At 56.4% G+C, this 26,160-nt stretch overlaps 1 protein-coding gene across 2 annotated transcripts; it reads left to right on the top strand.

Annotated features, from left to right (window-relative positions):
* The first annotated feature begins 448 nt into the window (after positions 1 to 448).
* LOC309819478 (myosin-7) lies at positions 449 to 23,343 on the top strand. Of its 2 annotated transcripts, XM_082649641.1 has the most exons (40): positions 449 to 554; positions 1,741 to 1,793; positions 2,222 to 2,430; positions 2,689 to 2,832; positions 3,123 to 3,279; positions 3,454 to 3,481; positions 4,107 to 4,215; positions 4,298 to 4,390; positions 4,494 to 4,557; positions 4,975 to 5,073; positions 5,308 to 5,411; positions 6,074 to 6,212; positions 6,319 to 6,437; positions 6,546 to 6,695; positions 6,974 to 7,144; positions 7,734 to 8,043; positions 8,314 to 8,381; positions 8,716 to 8,803; positions 9,437 to 9,554; positions 9,700 to 9,823; positions 10,106 to 10,242; positions 10,490 to 10,745; positions 11,374 to 11,616; positions 11,766 to 11,942; positions 12,762 to 12,907; positions 14,241 to 14,331; positions 15,035 to 15,424; positions 15,656 to 15,782; positions 15,941 to 16,059; positions 16,840 to 17,036; positions 17,581 to 17,764; positions 17,938 to 18,103; positions 18,234 to 18,358; positions 18,926 to 19,234; positions 19,475 to 19,678; positions 20,787 to 20,912; positions 21,125 to 21,400; positions 22,296 to 22,391; positions 22,513 to 22,647; positions 23,209 to 23,343. In XM_082649641.1, the coding sequence occupies exons 3-40, from the start codon at positions 2,230 to 2,232 to the stop codon at positions 23,224 to 23,226; spliced, it is 5,808 nt and encodes a 1,935-aa protein (XP_082505767.1). In that variant the 5' UTR covers positions 449 to 554; positions 1,741 to 1,793; positions 2,222 to 2,229; the 3' UTR covers positions 23,227 to 23,343. The 2 variants fall into 2 exon arrangements, with proteins under 2 accessions (XP_082505767.1, XP_082505766.1); XM_082649640.1 differs by having other exon boundaries at positions 6,319 to 6,695.
* The last annotated feature ends 2,817 nt before the right edge of the window (positions 23,344 to 26,160 follow it).

Below are 26,160 nucleotides of genomic sequence, written 5' to 3' on the forward strand. Positions count from 1 at the left end.
CTCAGCCCCGTCCTATCTCACAGTTGGATGCAGGACCCAGGCCAAGGAGTAGGAAGGACACTGTGCAAGAGGAACCAGGCTGGTCCTGGGGGCAGGGGCCCTGAGGGCAGCAGTGTCAGGGGCCAGGAGAGCACGGAGTCAGGGGAGACGGGGAGCAGAGGGCCAGGGCCCTGCCTGCCTGAGGTCATGGTGGTCGTGGTCAGTTCCCTCTCCTGCCAGCTGTGGAATGTGAGGCCTGGCCTGGGAGATATTTTGGCTGTACTTGGAGCCATCCCCGCCCCCTGGAATCAGACCCTGCTCACTCCATGCCATAACAATGACAACCACTTCCAATTGTTTCCTAGCTGGAGGTGGCGGGGAGGGGAGCACGGTTTGGGAAGGGGGGGGGAGCCTGGGGGAAATGCTTCTAGTGACAACAGTCCTTTCTAAATCTGGCTGGGGACTGGGTGCAGGTGGGGGTGGGGGGCGCCCTGCTGCCCCATATATACAGCCCCTGACCAGGTCACTTCCACAGCTCTCTCCTGCACTCTGTCTTCTTTCCTTGCTGCTCTCAGGTAAGAGCGTAGAGCTGGGGGCCTTTCTCTGGGAAAAGGGGCCCCAGGTTTCGAAAGGAGCTCCCTAGGAACAGCAAGCTGTATGCAGGGCTTCATGCAGAGTGCCAGGTCCGGTCACTGAGCACACATGGGAAGGTCTAAACATGCCTGTATGTGCCAGGGGAGTGGGGGGCTCATGTGTTACAGGGGGAGGTGCGTGTATCTGAGCATGTGGGACCGGAATGCACAAGAGGGGTGTGTGTGTGTGTGTGTGCACACGTGTGTGGTGTCTGAAGGCATGGTGAGGGAGGCTATGTACCTCACTGCCTAAGACACAAAAATATCAACTGGGAGACATGTTTATGATCAGGCCCGAGGACAGGTAGGTCCATCTGTGGGGAGGGGCAAGAGGATGGCGGAGGACGATTGTTTAGGAAGTGTGCGCATAAATGCTAGGCTTGCGATGTGTAACTACCCACGTCCATGCACGTGGAGGGGCTCGTGTGCACAACTAGGAGTCGAGCCCACTGCCGTGTGTGTGTCCCCTGCAGAAGCTGTCCCCAGGCACAGGCACGTGGTGTGGCTATTCCTGTCTTCGTACCCTTGACACTGTACTTGTGCTGTATACATACTGAATGTGCACGTCTGTTGTGGAGAGCGTTCGGCTGTACCATGGGTCTGTCTACAAGAAGAGACCCACAGCGGCTCCTCTCTGACAGTGTTCACCACAACTGACGATAAAACGGGGACAGGAAGGATGAGAACTGGCTTTGGAGTCCTGAGACTGGGGTTCAAGTCCTGGCTCCACCACTTATTGTTACGTGTTCTTGGACAAGCAAGCCGGTTAACCTAGATTTCCTCCTCTGTAGAATGGGGTGAGGACTGAGTAGGAGCACGTGCATAAAGGTGCTCTGTAGGCTGTAAAGCCCCAAAATGTGACCACTGGTTGTACATCAGGTGGCTCAAAAAGGCAAGCTTCACTAGATGGGGGTAGGCAAGGGTGGGGTCATCTGCCAGGAGTGAGGAGTGAGGGGCTCATTGAGTTGACATCAGGAACCTGGGCGGGGAAAGCAAGAGAGAGGACAGGACCAGAGAAGCCACCACCACCGCCCACCCACGTTCATGCCTGAGATGGAGGGAAGATGAAGGGCGGGGCCAGGGCGAGGCAGGGAAGTAGTCCTCACCAGCCAGCCTTCCTTCTCTCCAGGCCCCAGCCAGCTTGACCCCCTTTCCTCTCGAAGGCACATCCGAGAAGCCAAGGTAAGGAGAGCTGAAGATGGGGTGTGGGGGATCTGGGAAGACACACAACTCTAGTTTCTGCCTTGCCTTGGGAGCATGGCTTGGTGGCCAGGAGTTCTTACCTGTGACTAGTGAGGGAGCCAGGGAGGGATGAGGCTCAGAGACGGGTACGGTGGGTATAGTTAGCTTCCTGCTCGCAGAAGCCGGGGACACTCCTCGCTCCTCTAGGAGACCCCCAGCCAGGACAGACGTTAGCCTCCCCGCTCCGCCCCGACAGGTTTGCTAGGGAGTTCTCAGGCTAAAGGATGAGCTCAAGGAACGAGGGACTCTCGGTGACCCCTCCTGAGCCCTGAGCACAGTGCTAGGCTTCGGGGCTCCTGCTGAAGGGGAGAGCCCCGAGAGGGGAGTGGGGGGGGAGGGCAGTCAGCTCCTTTTCCCTCCCGCTGCAGGCCCAGCCATGGGGGATGCAGAGATGGCTGCGTTTGGGGAGGCCGCCCCCTACCTGCGCAAGCCGGAGAAGGAGCGGCTGGAAGACCAGACCAGGCCTTTCGACCTCAAGAAGGATGTCTTCGTGCCTGATGACAAAGAGGAGTTCGTCAAGGCCAAGATTTCGTCTCGAGAGGGTGGCAAAGTCACCGCCGAGACAGAGCGTGGCAAGGTAGGTGGCAGGGCCGGTGTGAGAGGCCACCATAGATGCCCCCCACACCTGGGTGGCCAGAGAGGGGTGCCACCAGGATTGCCCTTCCTCTGGGTAGGGACCTACTCCCTCCAAATAGCCCTTCTCGTCCCCAGCATCCGGTCTTTCTTCTCTGGGACCCTGGGTCCTTATCTCATGAGCATCGTCGTCCTGTAACTTGCCCAAATCCTATCCCTGCTGAGGGGGCTGACAGCAGGGCCTGCACATGGGCTGTTGCAGACGGTGACCGTGAAGGAGGACCAGGTGTTGCAGCAGAACCCACCCAAGTTCGACAAGATCGAGGACATGGCCATGCTGACCTTCCTGCACGAGCCCGCGGTGCTCTACAACCTCAAGGAACGCTACTCAGCCTGGATGATCTACGTGAGTGCACCCCGGGACATCCCTCTGAATCTAGTGGCTTCCTGCTCCACGTAATTCCACCTCCTGGAGTCCCGAGAGTTTCTGTCTTTTGTGCCCAGGCAGTATTGCACTCTGTCCCAATCCTTGCATCCTTGGTGCAGTTCTAATACCCTGAGGGCTGGGATTGCTCAGATTGAGCGCGTTCATATGTTTTCCTTTCTCTTCCTCTCCTAAGACCTTTCTGTAACTCCGAAAACCGCCAACCCTCCCCCTTCATCACTGGCAACTCACTCCTCGTTTTCCTCCCCTAGACCTACTCGGGCCTCTTCTGCGTCACCATCAACCCTTACAAGTGGCTGCCGGTGTACAACGCCGAGGTGGTGGCTGCCTACCGGGGCAAGAAGAGGAGCGAGGCGCCGCCCCATATCTTCTCCATCTCTGACAACGCCTACCAGTACATGCTGACAGGTGACAGGCCCCAAGCAAAGGGTTTCCAGAGGGCCCTTCCTCCTCTGGAGGGGTTCAGGCCGCTGGGAGTTGCCGAAGAGAGGCAGGGAGCTGGGGCGGGTTGGGGGGTGGGGAAAGCCAGATGGAGCATCTTATGTGGCTCCTGACTTTTCCTCCCCATTTTCCCCCCACCAGACAGAGAAAACCAGTCCATCCTGATCACGTGAGTGTGGCTCCTACCCGTTCCCTTCCAGAATCTCCCTGAGCCCAGCCCCTATGAGGACCACAGCCCCTGTGCATAGACCCACAGTTCTCTTTCCCTCCACCTTCATGCCAGCTCTGATTTCTTCTCTGGCCTTCACCCTGACCTCTCCTTGCTCTCCCCCTTCCTTTCTGCTTCCCATCCGTCTCTTATTTTTTCCTCTCCCATCTCCTTCACTCACGCCCCTCCAGCTCATCACTCCTTTATCCATAATCCCAGTAACACCACATCTTCTTCACCTCTTCATTTTCTTTCATCGTTCCCTTCGCAAACCTTCTCCATTCTTCCAGCCCCACCCATTCTTTTCCAAAACAGCCCAGGCCCATCTCCTCTGATTGACCTTGCCCAGCTAAGACCAGGTTCCACCTGCCCAAATCCACACCTTCTTTCAGCATCCTTCCTGGTTGCTACCCTTGACCATATGTACGTCAGAGTACAGCTGTGTGTTTGAGATGCATATTACCTGGTGGCTTCCTGCTTCAGGGCTCCCCCTGCCAAGTAAAACTAGGCAATCTCTCCTGACTTTAGGCTTGTTGGTCTCCAACAATGTTTGTTCACTGCCTAATAAGCCCAACTGTCCCAACAGTGGAGAATCCGGGGCAGGGAAGACGGTCAACACCAAGAGGGTCATCCAGTACTTTGCTGTCATTGCCGCCATTGGCGATCGCAGCAAGAAGGAGCAGGCCTCAGGCAAGGTAGGCCTACTGTCCTCCAGGGGCCTGCACTGCAAAAGGGAGGAGGAGGCCTCTCACCCGCCACCCTTCTTGACCTCTGCAGGGCACCCTGGAGGACCAGATCATCCAGGCCAACCCCGCCCTGGAGGCCTTTGGCAACGCCAAGACCGTCAGGAATGACAACTCCTCCCGCTTTGTGAGTGGTCCCTGACTTTGGACTTGGGATTTGGGCTGGTCAAGGGATGGTGTCAAGTATGAGCCTTCCCTCAACTCATCACCACTCTTCTCCACCTCTCCAGGGGAAATTCATTCGAATCCATTTTGGGGCCACCGGAAAGTTGGCGTCTGCAGACATAGAGACCTGTGAGTGCCAGGGATCTGCTAGGGCTCAGCCTGAGCTCATCCTCATTCTAACCATCTCCGTTTCAACCTCCCTCTTTGTCTTTCTCTAGGGCCCTGCCCCTCAGGCTCTCTCCCTCTCTCCACCTCTGTGTCTCTAGGTCTATATATTCGTCTCCTTCTGAGACTTCCTCTGGTCTTTCTCCATCACTGTCTCTGCACATCTGTGTGTCTTTCTCTGGGACTTTTCTTGGAGATCATTTCTCTCCTTCTGGGACTCCATCTCCATCTCTGTGTGTCTGTGTATGCGTCTCTCTCCCTCTCTTGTCTCCCTCTCCCTCTGTCCTTCTCTCACTACATTTATCATTCCTTTTTCTCTATTTCCTTATACTTAAATCCCAACCTTTTCTTCCTCTCTTTCTTCTCCCCTACTATTCACAGACCTTCTGGAAAAATCCAGAGTTATTTTCCAGCTGAAAGCAGAGAGAGATTATCACATTTTCTACCAAATCCTGTCTAACAAAAAGCCTGAGCTGCTGGGTGAGTCACAGCTACCAACCGAGACCAACTATCTCCATGGCAACCTGGTCACCTCGGCTTGTGGCTGCTTGTTGACAGGCCCTGGGTTTATGGCACTGCTGGATTCAGTTCTGTGGGATGTAGGACCCTGTTAAGCCCTGTTCATGTGCTTTTCTGCAGGTCATGTGGCAGATAGCCCCAGGGAGGGCCAGGGGTTTGCACTCACATTCTAACCACGTCTTTCTCCCCCGCCAGACATGCTGCTGATCACCAACAACCCCTATGACTACGCATTTATCTCCCAAGGAGAGACTACTGTGGACTCAATTGATGATGCAGAGGAGCTTATGGCCACTGATGTAAGTGCATGAGGACCCAGCTGAGAGGCGAGGGGATTGGCAGTCAGGGGTAAATGGGGCCAGTTCACTGGCCCACGAATAGAGCTAAGACACTGGCTGTCTGTTGTTCAACGTGGTACGGCCCTCCCTGAGGACCAGAATGTGCCCTATGACCAGGATGTGCTGGGGTACGGGTGTGGTTAAGACAGGGCAGGCCAGTACTTGGTGTTTTCAATCAAAGCAGAGAGGGTTGAAAGCCATGGGACAGAGAAGCAGACAAGCGAAAAAGCAAGGCATTACCAAGGGAAACGGGGTAGTGGTGGTCACGCAGATGCCGTGGGCCTGGGGCAGGCTGTCAGGTAAAGAACGGGTATAGACACATATGAAAGGTCCAGGCGGGGAAGCAAGGGGAGGGCCTAGAAGAGGGGTAACAGTAGGAAACATGAGTGGGCAACCCTCAGCGCCTCCAGCGCACAGCCTGACCACTGACGCCGGGGCTGAGGCAGTCCACACCCCACCCAGCTCTTGTACCTCCCGTCTCAGTTTTGGAGTTCCCCACTGGGGACGGGAGTCTCAGAGCTCACAGGGATTCGGGAGACAAGATCTCTCTCCAGTTCAAGAGGGGTCTCACTTACCTGCCATACTCCCATTTCTGGCTTCCACCAATACGGGCCTGCCTACAGAATGCCTTTGATGTGCTGGGCTTCACATCAGAGGAGAAGAACTCCATGTACAAGCTGACGGGAGCTATCATGCACTTTGGAAACATGAAGTTCAAACTCAAGCAGCGAGAGGAGCAGGCCGAGCCAGATGGCACCGAAGGTGGGAGTCAGGGATGCGGGGAGCAGCTGTGGAGCCCCTGAAGCCTACCTCTGCAGAGGAGTCATCGCATCCTTTACCAGCTTTGCTACCTGCCCTTTCCTTCCAGAGGCCGACAAGTCCGCCTACCTCATGGGGCTGAACTCAGCTGACCTGCTCAAGGGGCTGTGCCACCCTCGGGTGAAGGTGGGCAACGAGTACGTCACCAAGGGGCAGAATGTCCAGCAGGTGGGTCACCTTCAGAAGTTAAATGGGGGGCTAGCATGGTGCAGTGGGAGCTTTGCAACTCACTCTTTCCTACCACTCTCTCATCGGGGCCTCTCCTCCACCTTCCAGGTGGAGTACGCCAGGGGGGCGCTGGCCAAGGCCGTGTACGAGAGGATGTTCAACTGGATGGTGACGCGGATCAACGCCACCCTGGAGACCAAGCAGCCGCGCCAGTACTTCATAGGCGTCCTGGACATTGCCGGCTTCGAGATCTTCGACGTGAGTGGGGAGCCCCGGGGCCGGGAGAACAGTAACTCACTGGTTCGCACAGGCAGCCACCGCTGGCTGAGCCGGCTGCAGGCCAGGCGCGGGGACGGCGGTGTGCTCTGGTGGAGACGGTCATGTGTCTTCAGGGCGCCCTCCCTCCCCGCCCTGACAGGGGAGGGGAGGGGCCAGCTGCACCCCTTGCCGGGCTGGACGCGGCCCTGGGCGCACCGCATGGGCCACGGACAGCTGCCCGCCTGACCCGCTCCCCTCCCCCACCCCCCGCTCTGTAGTTCAACAGCTTTGAGCAGCTCTGCATCAACTTCACCAACGAGAAGCTGCAGCAGTTCTTCAACCACCACATGTTCGTGCTGGAGCAGGAGGAATACAAGAAGGAGGGCATCGAGTGGGAGTTCATCGACTTCGGCATGGACCTGCAGGCCTGCATCGACCTCATCGAGAAGGTGCCGCTTCGGCCCCTCCGCCTGAACTCTCCACTCACACCCCACATGCATGAACGGCCCAGAAAAGTGGCAGACCCCTCTCCCTTCTGGGAGATCCAGACAGCAGAAGAAGCCCGAGCCCTAGTTCCCAGAACCTTGCAGGAGAGGGTGGTGCCTGGGAGAGCTGAGTTTCCAGAGGCTTGAGAGTGGACACACGGAGGACGGGCACCTCAAGGATGGCCTCCCATACCAGTGTGCTTGCGGCCCTGGTTTACCCATCAAGGAGCAGGAAGTTTGAGGGCGGCACAGGGGCGCATGAGAGAACACCTATTTTCAACCCCATCATCTCAGGGATCTGGGCGATGGAATGGTGTGTAAAGCACCTGTAGCATCCACATTCCCAGACTTTCACAAGGTCCCTCCGAAATCAAACAGAGCCCCACCTTGGGAAGGCTTGAACAGGTGCCAGTCAATAGACAACTGTACTCAGAGCTGACACTGCTACCTAATACCCAAAGGAGCAGCTCCATTTGCAAATACTGACCCTAGAGCAGGGTCCATCTCCATCTGCTTAAAGCAGGCTCAGTGATGCTCTCCCCTCTACCCTCAGCCCATGGGCATCATGTCCATCCTGGAGGAGGAGTGCATGTTCCCCAAGGCCACTGACATGACCTTCAAGGCTAAGCTGTTTGACAACCACCTGGGCAAGTCCAGCAACTTCCAGAAGCCACGCAACATCAAGGGGAAGCCGGAAGCCCACTTCTCCCTGATCCACTATGCCGGCACGGTGGACTACAACATCATAGGCTGGCTACAGAAAAACAAAGACCCCCTCAACGAGACGGTGGTGGAGTTGTACAAGAAGTCCTCGCTCAAGATGCTCAGCACCCTGTTTGCCAACTATGCTGGATTTGACACACGTGAGTGGAGACTGGGACCCAGGGGACTGGGAGAAGGACTTCTGCCGTGGTTCTGAGGCAGGTCATGTGCTACACCCCACCACTTCCATGTCAGGCTGGGCCTCAAGCTTTACAGGTTCAGTGAGATAGAATTGGGTGGAGAAGCTGAGGCACCCACAATGAAGACCCTGGCCTGCAGGCTGAATGTGAAGAGAGGTTGTGATTCCTCACCCCCTGTCCAGACTCCCCACGTGCACACTCGTCCCATTTTCTCGACTCTCCTTCCCACAGCTATCGAAAAGGGCAAAGGCAAGGCCAAGAAAGGCTCATCTTTTCAGACCGTGTCAGCTCTGCACAGGGTGAGCATGTGGCCCAGCGCCACCCCAGTCCTGCTTGCCCCCTGCCTGGTTCATCCCCAGCTCCTGCCCCTCAGTCTCTTCAGGCCCTTCCTGATCCTGTCCACCCTGTCTTCTCTCCCCTTCATCTGCTGGCCTCGTCTCCCACTCCTTTCTCATCTCACCTCACTTCACTGTCGCTCCTGCCTCCCATCCTCTCCCTCTCCACGCCTCCCCTAGCCCTCCTTTATCCTCTAGTTCCTCGAGTTCTCTCTGTCTCTCTTTCCCTTCCTTCCTCTCCGCTCACTTCTCTTTCTTTCCCTTTCTTTACTTTTCCCTCTTGGGTTTTGGGCCACAGGAGAATCTGAACAAGCTGATGGCCAACTTGCGCTCCACACACCCCCACTTCGTGCGGTGCATCATCCCCAATGAGACAAAGTCTCCAGGTAAGCCCAAGAAGTCGGGCCCAGCCCAAGGTTGAGACGCGTTGCCCCGGGGTCAGGGCCTTCTAGGTCACCTCCTGAGCTCCCACCATGGAGCTTTCCAAATCACACTCTTCTCCTCCCACTGCCCATGGAGTCTCACACACTACCTCCCAACTCGGCCACAGTGCTGCCTTACATTTGGAATGTGTAGCTCAGAGTAATGTGCAAGGCACTCTGATGGACATTACCTCACTAGTGCCTTACAACCGCTGGTGGCACGTGTAAGGATTGTTTATCCCTTTCTGAATGAATCATAAGGAGATGGAGGAGTTCAGGTGCCTAGGTTCAAGGCCTGGCTCTCTTCTGATCAGTTCAGTGACCTCGGTCAAGTCCCTTAACCTGTCCGGGCTTATTTTATTCTCTAAAAAATGGGCTATATTTGCCCTGGCTATCACCTATGATAATAGGCATAAACCATCTAAAATAAGGACCGTGAAAGCCTTTCGGTTATTCTCAAAACACGGCTAGGAAAAAATACTGACTTGCTAAGGTTATAGGCCAGTACGTGGCAGAGCCAGGATCAGAACCCAGAACCCTTGGCTGTTAGTCCCGTGCTCTCTCAACACACTCCTCTCTCTTCCCCTCCTGCCACAGGGGTGATGGACAACCCCCTGGTCATGCACCAGCTGCGCTGCAATGGCGTGCTGGAGGGCATCCGCATCTGCAGGAAGGGCTTCCCCAACCGCATCCTCTACGGGGACTTCCGGCAGAGGTGGGTACCAGGGCCCCCCAGGGCTCAGGGAACAGGGGGAGCATAGGCAGCCTCAGGTGGGAGGGGAGTCTTCAGGTGGCCTCAGATTCTCTGGGCAGAGAAGATCAGTGCAGAACATGGGTAACTACGGGCACCTCCCTCCCAGGTACCGCATCCTGAACCCGGCAGCCATCCCCGAGGGCCAGTTCATTGACAGCAGGAAAGGGTCAGAGAAGCTGCTGGGCTCCCTGGACATTGACCACAACCAGTACAAGTTCGGCCACACCAAGGTGAGGAAAGGGAAGAAACAAACTGATTACAGGAAGACCTGTCTTGTCCTTTGACTCCTCACCTCATGGCTCCTTTCCTTTTACCAACCATCTCAGGAACATTACTGAACCACGTGCTAGCCCTCCCCATGGACCAGACAGCACTGCTCCCCCATGCCAGCTCCAGCTGCCATTGACCTCCTTCCTCCAGTTCTTTCCTGCATTGTTAGCCTCTCTAAGATAAGCACCCCCTCTTTTCCATCCTGCCTGTCCTAGTCATGTCCACACACACCTTCTCCACAGGTGTTCTTCAAGGCGGGGCTGCTGGGGCTGCTGGAGGAGATGCGGGACGAGAGGCTGAGCCGCATCATCACCCGCATCCAGGCTCAGTCCCGGGGTGTGCTCTCCAGAATGGAGTTCAAGAAGCTGTTGGAACGCAGGTGAGAGATCTCAAAAGGAGGTTCTCAGGTCTCTAAGGCCCAGGTTGGTTCAGGGCAGTATAAGGAGAAAGAGCACACCAGGTCTTCAAATGACAAAGGGGGCACGACACACATACAGACACAGGGTGGGCCTTGCTGTCGGAGTGTGGGATGGATGCAGGACAGGGCCATGACCCAGGAGCCAAGGCCTCAGGACGGGGAGGAGGGAGGAAGCTCTCTCACCAACCTTCTTGCTGTGCCCCTGCAGAGACTCCCTGCTGGTAATCCAGTGGAACATTCGGGCCTTCATGGGGGTCAAGAACTGGCCCTGGATGAAGCTCTACTTCAAGATCAAACCGCTGCTGAAGAGCGCAGAGACAGAGAAGGAAATAGCCCTCATGAAGGAGGAGTTTGGGCGCCTCAAAGAGGCTCTGGAGAAGTCGGAGGCTCGACGCAAGGAGCTGGAGGAGAAGATGGTGTCCCTGCTGCAAGAGAAGAACGACCTGCAGCTCCAAGTGCAGACGGTGAGGCTCCCGGGCCTCTGCTGGCTCTTCTGCCCTACACCTGCCCACATCCCCCACACACCCTGCACTTCCCCACCCAGGGGCTCACCATCTTGTGCCCTCATAGGCAGAGGATTCTGGAATCAATACTTCCAAAGACCTCCAAAGAGGTCTCTTGAGGGAAAGAAAGGGAAAGGGAGAAAGAACTAACTTAAAAACATGGGCTTTCCACCAGGGTTCAACCTGGATCCACAGCTTAATAATTTTGCAACCTTGGGCAAACCATGCATTATCTTTGAGTCTCAATGTCCTCATCTCTAGATGGGAAATAAAGCCACCCATCTCACTAGGTTGTAAATATGTAAAGTGCTGGCATCAACAAACACAGTTCCCTCCCGTTGATGGAAGAACCAGAGGAAGAGGGCCAGATAAAGAGACTTCTGGTTCCCTTCCTCTCGGCTCTCATCCCCCAGTGCTCCCATCACATTGCCCTAAAACTCTTCCTCTCCCCATCCTTCTGAGGTTCTTCTCAGCTGGGGAGATCCTAGAGCTCCCCTCCTATAGTGAGGGTGGAGCCTGTCCCTCCATGCACTTGCCAGGGCGAGGACCCCACCCACCAAACAGCCTCCCCTCTGTACCTTGCGCTCAGGAACAAGACAACCTGGCTGATGCGGAAGAGCGCTGCGACCAGCTGATCAAGAACAAGATCCAGCTGGAGGCCAAGGTGAAGGAGATGACCGAGAGGCTGGAGGACGAGGAGGAGATGAACGCCGAGCTCACGGCCAAGAAGCGCAAGCTGGAAGACGAGTGCTCTGAGCTCAAGAGGGACATTGATGACCTGGAGCTGACGCTGGCCAAGGTGGAGAAGGAGAAGCACGCCACAGAGAACAAGGTGAGGGCAGCTCCCTCTGGCTCCAGCCCGTGTCTCCTCAGGATTCCCAGACCTGAGTGTGGCCCAGGTCCTTGGCATTGGAGGTCTCCACAGATGTCTCTAGGTTGGTGACCTTTGACCCTAAAGGGGATGGGGTTCTTGGTCAACAGGTGAAGAACCTGACAGAGGAGATGGCTGGGCTGGACGAGATCATTGCCAAGCTGACCAAGGAGAAGAAAGCTCTGCAAGAGGCCCACCAACAGGCCCTGGATGACCTTCAGGCTGAGGAGGACAAGGTCAACACCCTGACCAAGGCCAAGGTCAAGCTGGAACAGCATGTGGACGATGTAAGTAGATTGTCACAAGGGCCTAGATATACCATGTCCATCTGTGCTTGTGTGTGTGTGTGTGTGTGTGTGTTTGGGGGGGTGGGGCTGGACAGTGCTCCCTCTCCTGATACCTTTCTAGAAGGGAGCTGGGGAATAGAAAAGGGGAGGGGTGATCAATTCTGATTTATATATCTTATCTTGCTGATGTGATCCACAGTAGAGATGGGCTTCCTTATTCCACTTGATGTTCAAGCCTATATGTCTCTCCCTTCAACCACGGGATTTAGAGGGTTAACTTGTAAGAACATGAAACATTTTCTTGGGAATTTTGTGAAGCTCCTCAAGGATGATCTTTGGACTTCTAATATTTTAGCCAGGATCTGATCCTTAGTGATCATTGTTCTCACACGTAGTCCTTTGAGCATATCTCTACTGAATCACTTTTTATCACTCTGTGTTATCATTACTGAAGTATTCGTCCCAGCCATAGACTGGAAGCTGCCTTTAGGTGGGAACTTGGATTTATTCAATTTTGTGCCTATAGTGCCTAATAGGGGGCCTGGTATCCAGTAGGTGCTTATAGGATGCAGAATGAATGAACATAGCTTTGGGATTTCATCCCACAGTCATTCATTCAATCATTTATCAAATAGTTACTGAGCATCCCTCCATGCTAGGTGCTCTCACAGTCCCCTGGCAACAACCGGCCCATTCTGGGGAAGCTTTCCCAAGTCTTGACACCTCTCAGGATTCCTCAGCCACAGAGGGACTTAGCTCCCAAATCACCAAATAAGGATGCTTGGCCTAACAGGGCACATTGGTCCTTTTCTCCATCAGCTGGAGGGATCCCTGGAGCAGGAGAAGAAGGTGCGTATGGACCTGGAACGAGCCAAGCGGAAGCTTGAGGGAGACCTGAAGCTGACCCAGGAGAGCATCATGGATCTGGAGAACGACAAGCAGCAGCTGGATGAGCGGCTAAAAAAGTAGCGTGTTCCCCGCCCCATCGCCCTTCCTCCTCCCCCGCCCAGCAGACTGTTCCGCCCATGGCAATATTAGCTGAGCCAAGACATCCAACCTCAGAGGCAACAGCCTCATGCAGCCTCCATAAGTAGGTGCAAAACTGTGGGCAAAGCCTCCAGGAAGAGGGCTTTCCTCCCCCAGACACGCACATCAGGGCCCGGCAGGCCTCCCTGGCAAAAGTCTAACCCGGATCCCTCAAGCCCTCTCTTCCTGCTGGGCCCTCAAAAGGGATGGAAAATAACAGCTCACCCCCTTTATACACAAGTCTCTTTGGAGACCAGTTGCTTAACACGGAGGAAACCTCCACACAAAAGCCTCTCAGGTAAATCCTTTCAGGTCCTTCACAGAGAGCCCAGAGGACCGCAGAGAAACGGCTCAGCCACCACGTGTGAGCAGGGCATGGTCTGGCTACTTCTTTGTTCAGTGATCTTGTGGTTCCAATTCTTATTGCAAGATCTTCAAAAATGTGTGGATCCACTTTTCACACCTGGCGAACAGTGAGTCTGTGGGGCATTTCTGGATGATCAAAGTGCTTTAGCGTCAGGACTATGAAAGGCTGTGAAACTCATCCTGGTCTACAATCTCACCAGGAAACCTTCACACTTCCCCAGGCACAGTACTTGCTGAATGAATGAATAAATATATGATCCCAGTGATCCTCAAACCACCTTTTAAGAATGGTACTTGGGGCTTCCCTGGTGGCGCAGTGGTTGAGAGTCCGCCTGCCGATGCAGGGGACAAGGGTTCGTGCCCCGGTCCGGGAAGATCCCACATGCTGCGGAGCGGCTGCGCCCGTGAGCCATGGCCGCTGAGCCTGCGCGTCCGGAGCCTGTGCTCTGCAACGGGAGAGGCCACAACAGTGAGAGGCCCATGTACTGCGAAAAAAAAAAAAAAAAAGAATGGTACTTGAACCCCACTTACCAAAGAGGAAAGGAAGGCTCAGAAAGGTTACCAAGTTGCCCAAAGTAACAGTGACAGAATTAGAGACCATCAGAGCTAAAAGGGGCCTTTGAGTCGACCTAGTCCAACGCCTTCATTTTATAGACCAAAGAAGGGAGCATCTCGGAGCCCAGGTCCTGTCACTCCACCTACAGTGCTCTTCCTGTTATATTTCCTATTGAACTTCAATCCTTCAGCAGGTGTTACACTTTCAGGGACCTTACAACAGCCCTGGAAGCTGGGGTTTTTTTGATGAAATTTTGCTCCTCGTTTGTTTCATTACCATCTCCAACCACGGGCAGGCCCTCCTGGAGCCCAACCAGCCTCCCTTGCCTCACCCTCCCTCCTTCCCCGCAGGAAGGACTTTGAGCTGAACGCCCTCAATGCAAGGATTGAGGATGAGCAGGCCCTGGGCAGCCAGCTGCAGAAGAAGCTCAAAGAGCTTCAGGTAAGGTCCCTGGGCTGGTGCTCAGCCCCCCAACCCTCCTCCAGGCCGTTCTCTCCCAGCGTCACAGGCACTGGCTCTGTGTCTGTGAAGGGAGGTGCTGGGCCATCACAGTTCCCCTGTGGAGCACCTCGAGGAGGGCTGGCTGATCCAAGGATGACATAGGAAGAGATCTTGAAACACTCACGGGTCTGGGGACAGAAATCCCAGCTTCCTATATCAGCTGTGGTTCAGCTGGTGACTGTGGGTAGTCCACTGCCAATCTCTGGGTCTATATGTCCTCCCTTGTTCCCTGTGGCTTTTAAGGTCCCTTCAGCCCTGATGGTCTGTGACTTCAGTTCTTACCTCTAGAGTGAACGCTGTGTTGGGTCTTTAGTTGTCTGGTCAGACGAACGTGGCTCTCTCATTCCAACTTCTATTATTTTTGCCACAAAACTGCTTAAACTATCCCTGGAACACAGGTCTCTTTGTCCTTCTTCAAGAGCAAGCTTCAACCGCTTTCCTTCCAATAAAGACAATGTACAATGTTCCGGCCCAAACTCAGCTGTCCAAACCATCTCACCAAAATCCTGTTATTTCTACCTGTCCACTGGTGGAACTAAGCTGCCTGCTGTTCCAGACAGGCCAGGAGCCTTCTAGAGCCCTGGGGAGGGGGCTGTGATAGAGGGTTCAGGCGGTGGGTCTGAGCCCCCTGTACCCTGCCCAGGCGCGCATCGAGGAGCTGGAGGAAGAGCTGGAGGCCGAGCGCACTGCCCGGGCCAAGGTGGAGAAGCTGCGCTCAGACCTGTCCCGGGAGCTGGAGGAGATCAGTGAGCGGCTGGAGGAGGCCGGCGGGGCCACGTCCGTGCAGATTGAGATGAACAAGAAGCGCGAGGCTGAGTTTCAGAAGATGAGGCGGGACCTGGAGGAGGCCACGCTGCAGCACGAGGCCACGGCGGCCGCTCTGCGCAAGAAACACGCCGACAGCGTGGCCGAGCTGGGCGAGCAGATCGACAACCTGCAGCGCGTGAAGCAGAAGCTGGAGAAGGAGAAGAGCGAGTTCAAGCTGGAGCTGGACGACGTCACCTCCAACATGGAGCAGGTCATCAAGGCCAAGGTGGGCCTCTGCTCTCCTCTCCCCTCCTCCCATTCCCTCCACCTGCCTCCACTTTCTGTCCGTGCCTCCTCTCTCTTCTTTGATGGTTCAGCTTCCTGCTTCCCTTCTTTGACCCAGTTCTTGGACCCTTTTGTTCCTCCATGCCTTTCTCTTCCCTTCTCCTTTAATTGCATCACTCACACCCCTTCAGCACCCCCTACATAGATCGTATGACTCCCCTTCCTGTCTCAGGCTAACCTGGAGAAGATGTGCCGGACCCTGGAGGACCAGATGAACGAGCACCGAAGCAAGGCCGAGGAGACCCAGCGTTCTCTCAACGACCTCACCAGCCAGCGGGCGAAGCTGCAGACCGAGAATGGTGAGCCCCATCCTAGTCTCCCAACTTCCTGAGCCACCACAGGCTTGGGTGCACACACATATCTCTCCAGAGAATGGGACCTGAGGGTTAGGGGAGGGGTTGGGGGAGAGAGGACTGACTGACCTTTGAGAGTTGAGCGTGCCTCGGTGCCTCTCCAGGTGAGCTGTCCCGGCAGCTGGATGAGAAGGAGGCGCTGATCTCCCAGCTGACCCGGGGCAAGCTCACCTATACCCAGCAGCTGGAGGACCTCAAGAGGCAGCTGGAGGAGGAGGTTAAGGTGAGGCCTGGACTCAGGGCACTTGGTCCAGCATACTGGCTGGCCTCGCATCCACATCACTTTCTTTCCTAAGAATGAGGCTTGCCATCTACCCAGTATTTTCCCATTTTCCAAAAGGGATAATAGCCCAGACTCTACCACGCGCCTCCTTAATCTATTCCCCATGCGGAGGCCCTCTGTCTTTCTGCTGCTGTCTCTGGAGGGCATGAAGTAAGGGTGCCCAGGTCGGGGGGAAGCGAGGTGAGGAAATAAACTAGGGAGATGTGATGGCCTTCACTGGGTATAGGTATGGGATGCAGAAACTGTACAAGTGGTCCTGGGATTAGCAGAGCAAGCTGAAAACTGCAGAAAGAAACTCCACTGGTTCCTGAAATTCTTAGCACTTTGCTGGGCTCATGAAAAAGGGAAACGACTATGACTTTTAAAAAAGGCCAGGTCTCAAATCCTAACCTGCCTCTTAGAGCTTGGTGACCTTGGGGAAATCAACAAACCTCTGTGAGCCTCCGTCTCCTTCCCTGTAAAACAGGGGTGAGGATGATAACGCCTGCTGCCATGAGGAGCACGGGGGGGACGGGCAGGAAGCATTTTGTAAATAGCGCAGTGCTGTACGGACTTTCTTTGCTTATAGTACTTAGTAAACCGTTCCAGGTTCACTAGGGATTTAGAGATAGGTGAGGCCACTAGGGTGTTAGTGCTGAAATTTAGGGTGAGGAGACGGGCAGGAACTGGAGTTGCATCACAGGGAAAGCTGAGCCCGCCTCCCGGTGCCGCCCCTCCCAGGCGAAGAACGCCCTGGCCCACGCGCTGCAGTCAGCCCGGCACGACTGTGATCTGCTGCGGGAGCAATACGAGGAGGAGACGGAGGCCAAGGCCGAGCTGCAGCGCGTCCTGTCCAAGGCCAACTCGGAGGTGGCCCAGTGGAGGACCAAGTATGAGACGGACGCCATCCAGAGGACCGAGGAGCTGGAGGAGGCCAAGTGAGTCCCGGGCAGCCTGCCTCTGGCTGAGGCCCCTGTGAGGGTAGGATGCAGCCCAGCCCACTCCTCAGTGGGTCTGGCCCAGGGGATGGATGCTTAGCTGTGTTTTGACCACACAGAGGACCCTGCCCTGGCCCCACCTCCTTCTCCTCTCAGGGAAGCTTTTTGCTCGCGTTATGTTTCTCATCCGAATATAAGACGAACAAAAGGTTTGTCTGAGGGCAGAGCGCTCCCACCTGGGGCAGGGTGCCATGGCAGGGGAGATGGGGGCGCTCAGAGCCCATGTGTCCTCCGTGTCTGCAGCCTAGAGCCTAGGGATGCCTCGCAAAGGGCCCTCCGGGTGCTGTGGGTCTTCACACCTCCCAGAACCTCTGCCTGCCCCGTTCTCAGCCCCTGGGCCTGTCCTCAGGTTTCTCCAACAATGCTTCTGAGTTTTCAAAGACTGTTTTCTACAAGCCTCACAATGTGTACCCTTGTCCAAATCCACACCCTCCATCCTCCCCACCCTCTCCCACCACTACCCCCCTTCCCCCAACACGGGCAGGAAGAAGCTGGCCCAGAGGCTGCAGGACGCCGAGGAGGCCGTCGAGGCCGTCAACGCCAAGTGCTCCTCTCTGGAGAAGACCAAGCACCGGCTGCAGAATGAGATCGAAGACCTGATGGTGGACGTGGAGCGCTCCAACGCGGCCGCCGCGGCCCTGGACAAGAAGCAGAGGAACTTCGACAAGGTGGGCCCAGGCTGGGGACTCGCAGCCAGGGGCCAGAGCAGGCGGGCAGGCGGGAGTCAGGAACGTCCTCCCAGGAGGCAGAGGCTGGGAGGAGGCTGAGCCCAGGAGAGGGGCCTGGGTGCCCCTGGACGTGGGGCTGGGGCTGCCCGGTGAGCCGCGTCCCGTCCCCGCAGATCCTGGCCGAGTGGAAGCAGAAGTACGAGGAGTCGCAGTCGGAGCTGGAGTCCTCGCAGAAGGAGGCGCGCTCCCTCAGCACCGAGCTCTTCAAGCTCAAGAACGCCTACGAGGAGTCCCTGGAGCACCTGGAGACCTTCAAACGGGAGAACAAGAACCTGCAGGGTGCGGGCCCAGGCCGGGGGCGGGGGCGGGGCAGGGAGGGTCCGCACGTGGCGCCACCCAGCGGCTCCTAGAGGCGTGCCCCCCGTTGGAGCCCGGCTGCCCCCAGCTGAGCGGCCCGCCCCTCCCACAGAGGAGATCTCCGACCTGACCGAGCAGCTGGGCTCCAGTGGAAAGACCATCCACGAGTTGGAGAAGGTCCGCAAGCAGCTGGAGGCTGAGAAGCTGGAGCTGCAGGCGGCCCTGGAGGAGGCCGAGGTGCGCACACAGGGGTAGGGGGTGCGCAAGGGGTGGGAGAAGAAGCTGAGCTCTAGGCTGTGGTCCCTGTTCTCATCTCCCTTTGTTTTTGTTCACTGCTCAATTCTCAGAGCCTAGAACAGTGCCTGGCACATAGTAGGCACTCAACAAATATTGTGGAATGAATGAATGAACCCGGTCACTCAGTTCCCTTCACACAAACATTTTACCTATTACATCTTAGACAAGATTTCCTGTTTCACTCCCCCACCCCCCTTCCATCTCTGCCTCCCTCTTCGGGTTTTTACATTCTGTGCCTGATTGCCTCGGTTTCCTTGGCAACACCACTCTCTTCATTTTCCTCTTTGTCTTCATAGCTTGCTCTCCTCTGTGAGAGCCTGAATCACCTTCTCTTAGGCCTTTTTTTTTCTTTCTTTCAAATTCTCTTTTCTTCTTCCTCCTTCTGCTTCTTTGACTGAACCACTTACACCACTCTTGAACTCACTTTGTATCCACGATTCATGGACAGACCCCTGCCCCCATCTGTTCCCTGAATTCCTCGGACCCTCTCTCCCCACCCCACTCCAGGCCTCCCTGGAGCACGAGGAGGGCAAGATCCTGCGGGCCCAGCTGGAGTTCAACCAGATCAAGGCAGAGATGGAGCGGAAGCTGGCAGAGAAGGACGAGGAGATGGAGCAGGCGAAGCGCAACCACCTGCGGGTGGTGGACTCCCTGCAGACCTCCCTGGACGCGGAGACGCGCAGCCGCAACGAGGCCCTGCGGGTGAAGAAGAAGATGGAGGGCGACCTCAACGAGATGGAGATCCAGCTCAGCCACGCCAACCGCGTGGCCGCCGAGGCCCAGAAGCAAGTGAAGAGCCTCCAGAGCTTGCTGAAGGTACCTGGTGACTCTTGGAAGCAGGAAGTCACCTCACCCAGAGAGGGGCGGTGGCCGAGTTGGGGGGTGGCGTCCCATCACAGCACCAGATCCCTCCTGCCCCGGGGCCGTCGCAGGCACCTCCCACAGGTCCCACCTGAGCCACCGCCAGGGGCTCTCCGCAGCATCCAGTTCAGCTGACGGCCTCCTGATGGGCCAGAGCCCAGCTGCCTCTCTCACGCCCACTCTCGTGATGCGCAGGACACCCAGATCCAGCTGGATGACGCGGTCCGTGCCAACGATGACCTGAAGGAGAACATCGCCATCGTGGAGCGGCGCAACAACCTGCTGCAGGCCGAGCTGGAGGAGCTGCGGGCCGTGGTGGAGCAGACGGAGCGGTCCCGGAAGCTGGCCGAGCAGGAGCTGATCGAGACCAGCGAGCGGGTGCAGCTGCTGCACTCCCAGGTGAGAGGCCGGGAGAAACCTGCCGAGCAGCAGAGCCAGGACACCTAGCGATGCTCTGAATCAGATGGCCTGAGAAAGCATATGTCCAAGCACATGGATCATAAATTATTTCATCTCTGGGACCAGCTCGCCTCTGTTAGTCATGGCTGCGGAACCACAACCTTGAGAAAGGGGTCTACACTTAAAAGCTAAGAGTGTCATGGTGGATTGGTGGTGCCTGGCAAAATCACAAATCTGGGAGTCGTGGAATGCACGCTGTTATGTGATATCCTACCTCTAGAAGACAGCCAGCCTCAGCTTGCTGTATTAAAATGGGACTTTTGGGCTTCCCTGGTGGCGTAGTGGTTGAGAGTCCGCCTGCCGATGCAGGGGACACGGGTTCATGCCCCGGTCCGGGAAGATCCCACATGCCACGGAGCGGCTGGGCCCCGGAGCCACGGCCGCTGAGCCTGCACGTCCGGAGCCTGTGCTCCGCAACGGGAGAGGCCACAACAGTGAGAGGCCCATGTACCGAAAATAAATAAATAAATAAATAAAATGGGACTTTTGGAGTTGAAAGAAGCACAACTGCATCTACTTGCAAACCAAATTCTCCACAGAACACCATTTTTCTGCAATCCCATACACACTGTTTTCAGCTATACTCGGTAATGAGTTTTTACGTCCATCTCACTGCACTGCCCTGTGGAGTTTTGTTCTGTAATCTAGTACATGTGGGAATGACATCACCCACGGATGTGGTCCTCTCTTCCTTACCCCACTCCTTCTATAACTATAATCGCTTCCAGGATACAGTCCCTTTAACCAAGTTTCTCCCATTTTCCTTGGAATATTTTCATCCTCCTGCACAGACGTGTTACTACAGAGCTCAGGAGTAGAACAACAGACCCTTTCCTGCTTGAAGTCTTTCTTCAGAGCCGAGTCCCTTTAGATATACTGTCTAGAATATACCTATTTTCATAGGAAAAGAGAAAGCAGGTGCAAAACAAGGAAAATACTAAAATCAAGACATGTTTTTAAAAAATGACCAGTTCTAATTTTCTCTGGGTAAAAGTGTAGAGTCAGGCAGCAAAGCATACATTCAATAGTTTTCTTTGCCTTTATCTAGAACACCAGCCTCATCAACCAGAAGAAGAAGATGGAGGCAGACCTGTCCCAGCTTCAGGGCGAAGTGGAGGAGGCAGTGCAGGAGTGCAGGAACGCCGAGGAGAAGGCCAAGAAGGCCATCACGGACGTGAGTGACCGCTCCCCTTCTTGCCCTCCCCAAAAGACTCGAACCAGGCCTGTGGGTCCAGGCCAGGCCACTGTGCTGTAACAGCGGTGACTCTGCCACTCTGTGGGTTTGAGGGCCTCAGGGAGCAAACGGCAGGATGGGAAAGAGGTGATCCTTAATGGGAAAGAAGAGGCCCCGGGGTCCTGTTCTTTTACGCTCTCTGTCGTGCACAGGCCGCCATGATGGCGGAGGAGCTGAAGAAGGAGCAGGACACCAGCGCGCACCTGGAACGCATGAAGAAGAACATGGAGCAGACCATCAAGGACCTGCAGCACCGGCTGGACGAGGCCGAGCAGATCGCCCTCAAGGGCGGCAAGAAGCAGCTGCAGAAGCTGGAGGCCCGGGTGCGGGAGCTGGAGAATGAGCTGGAAGCCGAGCAGAAGCGCAATGCAGAGTCGATCAAGGGCATGAGGAAGAGTGAGCGTCGCATCAAGGAGCTCACCTACCAGGTGCGGGCGTGGCAGCTGCTCTGGGGCCAGGGCCTCTGCATTATGGCATGAAACCAGGGTGACAGCCACCCCAGAGGGATGAAGTGTTCTCTCTTAGCCTCTTACAGGTCAAGGAGTGAGAGTACAGCCCCTGGCTGCCCTGTTTCTACCTCTGCCTGACCCTGTTCTACCCTGAGTGTCCCCTGGCTCAGAGGGCAGTCTCTGAGCCCCTGGCCTTCAAGTTCCACCTCAGCATTCCCCCTCAGCCTTTCCCCTTCAGACACCAGAGCTCGAGCTAGAGCTCACCCTGCACAGATTACCAGAAAGCAAATATGTAGCCAAACCTTAGCCTGGCGTCATCACCACCAAAAAACACCAAACCATTTAAACGAATCTCAGAACTTTTCGGTTACTCAGGGAAGTGTAGACTTTAGCTCTTATGGTGTTTTCTAGAATCAGACTGTCAATCAGATTTTCTTTCCATTCCAATCCAGAGATTCGCCATCCCTCTATGCATACTTGTCCTTAACCTAGATCAAGTCAATGTCATTTCCCAGCAGCCCAGGAAACCCCGTCAGGCCTGCAGTCCCAGAGTTCCTGCCAGCACACGCTGGGTTCTAGAAACAGGGGGCTTACTCTCCATGGGCCCCCAGGACCCCCCAGGGCCTGTGCACACACACAGTTTTGTGTGCAATTTCAGGGAGCCCATCCGCTCCCTAGACTCTTTCTTGGTACAAACCATTAAAAGTATTCATACCTTTTTGGGTAAGAAATTGTGAGGGGAACTCAAGTGTTTGGTGAGGATCCAGGAGTTGAAATGGGTCAGGATATTGCATTCAGGGTAAAGCCGATGAGTGGGGAAGGGGCTGCAGTGCTTCCCATGACCATGCCGTACTCACTTCTGCCCGACCCCCAGACGGAGGAGGACAGGAAGAACCTGCTGCGGCTGCAGGACCTGGTGGACAAGCTGCAGCTGAAGGTCAAGGCCTACAAGCGCCAGGCCGAGGAGGCGGTGAGTGACCCCGATGGGGCCCAGGCCTGGAGGAGGGGACAAGGAGCCGGCCCCCAGGCTGGGAGTCTAATAACCCCTGGCTCCTCTCGCCTCATCCCCCCGCCCCCCCGAACCCCCGCAGGAGGAACAGGCCAACACCAACCTGTCCAAGTTCCGCAAGGTGCAGCACGAGCTGGATGAGGCAGAGGAGCGGGCGGACATCGCCGAGTCCCAGGTCAACAAGCTGCGGGCCAAGAGCCGCGACATCGGCGCCAAGGTGGGTTTCCCGCATGGCAGCGCCCACACACACATCAGTCCCCCTCAGACAGAGCCCCTCGCCCCAGCATCCCTCCCCTTCATTCACCCCCACAGCTGAACCCCACGACCCCAGAGGCGGGGTAACTCAGTCCTCCACGATTTCTAGGCTTCTTCCCATTCTGACTACCAATGATTTTGTGAATCCCAGCCCTAGGGTGGTCAGCAAAGACCCCAACTGATAGACACCTAGTGTGTCCCAATTTCCCCCAACTGCTATTTCTACTTCTCTTCCACCTAGTTTAGGCCTTCAACCTTGTAATTCCAACCTAAGGTGCACCTCCCAGAGGACCCCTTGTCCTCACCCAGGAAGCATCCCTCCAGCTGACCCCAGAGCCCTACCCTCCAGGACTTGCCCTCCACACTGACCCCTAGGACCCATCTCCCACCACCAGGGGGCCTCCCTCAGGCCACACGGTGGTCCTGCCCCCATCGGTGCCCATCTCCCCTTTGTTGCCTGTGCCCATCCCTGCCCAACACCCACCTCTCCGGAGCTAGTTTGGACTTTGTTTCCTTTCCAAAGGTCTTGAACGAGGAGTAGCTGTGCCACATCTCCTTGATCTGCCCCGTCCTGAGGGTGCAACGAAGCTCCCAGTCCTGGAGCCTGGAGAGCAGCCCCTTTGGAGGAAACAGAATAAAGCAATTTTCCTTGAAGTGAGATCCTGCCTCTAGACTTTTCTTCGCAGTCTGCCAGCCACAGGAACACAGGGACGTGGACGCGGGGTGGGGGTGGGTGCTCCGGAGGAGGAGTCCAGACCCAAGAGGCCTCCCTAGGGAGCCTGTGAGGCTCTGAGCATCCTGGTGCAGCCCTGCCAGGTGCTCCCCTTCACTTCCTCCTCAGCAGGTGACACCTCTCCTGCCAGCCCTCTCCCTGGCCCAGAGACCCTGGGAGGTAAAGGAGATTTGGGGAGGCCCTTAAGGCTCTCCTAGAGCAAGTGAGCCCACCTGCATGGCCCTACACCCCAAATCTGATCAACACGACCCTCACCTCTGACAATACTGAAGCTGGGCTGTGGGGAGGAGGTTTGGTGTGTAAGGATGCCCCCTGAGGCATGACCCACTTGGGCAGGTGGGCCCCCAGCCTCCGTCCGCGGCAGGTATCTGAGGGACACAAGGACTTGCATCCACAGCCCACCCCCTTCCAGACACGGCCTCCATGGTCTCCAACCACCTCCCCACCGCGACCAGGAGAACTGTACCCTAGCCCACCTTCCTCTCCTCCTCACCTCCTCCCGGGGCCTGGCCCTTGGTCCAAGGCACTCCATTCTTCTCCCTCGTTACTTCCCACGGTAGCTTCCGTTCCCGAGACCCTCCTCGTCTGGTCTTGCTGGAAGACGGGGGTCCTTTGGCCCGTTTAGAGCAGGCCATCTGGAGGGGAGGCAGGCAGAGGAGGGATTGGGGAGAGTCACGTGTGAGCAGGACCCTGGGGAAGGGAGGGGAGGGAATGGGTTGCCGGAGGGCTGGAAAATGGAGGAAGGAGCAGGCTCCCCTCCACCTAAACAAGCCTAGCTCCCCTGGAGTCGCTGCCACACCTGGGCTGCTCAGGGAAGGCCTGGGACTATGGGCCACAGAGGGCAGGGGCTTGGGAGGCCCTGGCCTGAATCTCCCCCATGCACCACACACAGCCATTCTGGGCTCTGAGCTCCCAATGCAGCAGCTGGGAAGAAGGGAATGCCAGTATTAGAGAATGGGAGGAGAGGGAGAGGGGAGAAGGGGAGTAGGGAAGGAAAAAGGCAAGACCTGGGCTTCCCTGGTGGCGCAGTGGTTGAGAGTCCGCCTGCCGATGCAGGGGACACGGGTTCGTGCCCCGGTCCGGGAGGATCCCACGTGCCGCAGAGCGGCTGGGCCCGTGAGCCGTGGCCGCTGGGCCTGCGCGTCCGGGGCCTGTGCTCCGCAGCGGGAGAGGCCGCAGCAGTGAGAGGCCTGCGTACCGCAAAAAAACAAACAAAAAAACCCACAAAAAAACCAAAGGCAAGACCTGAGGAGTGGGGCAGTGGAGAGAGAAGGAGAGGGCTCAAAAACCTGGAGGACGGTGACCAGGGAAACCAACAGAGAGAAAAGATAGAGGAAGTGCTGTGTCCTCTCCTCACATCCTCCTGCACTCTCCTCGCCTAGCCCTGCTCCTCTTCCTAGGAAGGACCTGGAGAGCAATGAGGAGATAAGTGAAGGAAAGAGAGGGACACACTTGAAATGGGAGACGCAGGGGATGCCCAGAGAATCCAAGCTCCCAGAGCAGAGGAGAGAGGCTGAGGAACAGCCAGAGACTGGGCAGCAGACCGGGGGATGGGGGGCGGTTGACAGGGCTGGCAGCCGAGCCACAGAAGGAGGGTGCCGAGAGAGGATTGGAGAGGAGACAGGGAGGGTGAGCCTTGGATCAAGAAGCTGGGAGAGCGAGGTGGGGCGGTACTGGGCAAAGGAGAGAATTCTGGGTCACCTTCAGATGCAAGCAAAATCAGGAAAGTGGAGAACAGGTTAGAGAGAAGCGGATGAAGACCCTGGAGCAGGGTGTGGAGGCAGAGATGAGACAGGCAGAGAGCAAGCCGAGGTGGGCTTAGAGAAGGCAGAGACTTATGGAAATGCAGGCATGTCAGACCCCGCGATGGGCAGAAACGTGGTGCGAGGGAGAATCAGAGGCCAGGCCCAACTTTGAGACAGGGAACCAGGAAGAGGGAAAGGGAGGCAGACATACAGGGAGCCAGGCACAAGAGGGGCAACCCGGTGCCAAGGCTAGCCCTGCCTCCGCGTCCCCTTCCCTGTGGCAGGAGTCTCCATCCCGTGCCCTCACTGGCCAGGACTTCTAGCAGAATGAGGAGTTGCTCTAGGAGGCAGTGGAGGGAGGACGGAGAGCAGGGATGGATGTGAGAGCTGGGGAGAGAAGGGGACCTAGGAAAGGGAGAGAAGGGCAAACCAGACCAGATGGGAAGCAGAGCCCTGGGACCAATTTAACCCCTCCCCTCCTCCTCCTTCCACAGGAGACAGTGGGAACTGCCTGCCTACCCCTCACCCCCACTCCACCTGTACCCAGTCTGGCCTGCTCAGGACATAGGGTTCCCTGAGGACAAAGCCTAGTCTTTGTCATCTGGGCCTGACCCAGCCTGACCTGGTGTTCTCAGCCCCTTATCACGTCCCCGTGGCAATGGGAACCAGGCAGTGGCGCACTGGGCCACAGGCTGACCCCCAGCTTGCACGCTAGGTCCTCCAGTGACCTAGAGCTGGGGACAAGTAGCTTGCATCCCCTAGGGGAACAATTTGGCATATGTACCTGCCGGAGGCGGGAATGTGGGGTTGATTCAGGTCCCCCCAAGGACACTGGATATGGAGTACGGGTTCCCTGCAGACAGATGTATCCCTGAGTCCATTAATGGGGCGGTGGAGGGTCCTAAGGAGTTGGCGCATTGGGGGAGAGACCACATATTTGGTGGAAAGCAGAGAAGTTGACCCCTGTCCGTCCTACCCACCTCCCCACTCTAGAGCT

The sequence above is a fragment of the Grampus griseus genome (genome assembly GCF_964374135.1).
Source record: "Grampus griseus genome assembly, chromosome: 2".
Taxonomy (NCBI): Eukaryota; Metazoa; Chordata; class Mammalia; order Artiodactyla; family Delphinidae; genus Grampus; species Grampus griseus.

Bases quoted from the DNA above. Each gene is read 5' to 3' on its own strand.
- LOC309819478 (XM_082649640.1), top strand. From the start codon at position 2,230: ATGGGGGATGCAGAGATGGCTGCGTTTGGGGAGGCCGCCCCCTACCTG. The intron at 11,617-11,765 runs GTGAGGGCAGCT...CTTGGTCAACAG, and splicing joins AGCACGCCACAGAGAACAAG to GTGAAGAACCTGACAGAGGA. The intron at 22,392-22,512 runs GTGAGTGACCCC...GAACCCCCGCAG, and splicing joins AGCGCCAGGCCGAGGAGGCG to GAGGAACAGGCCAACACCAA.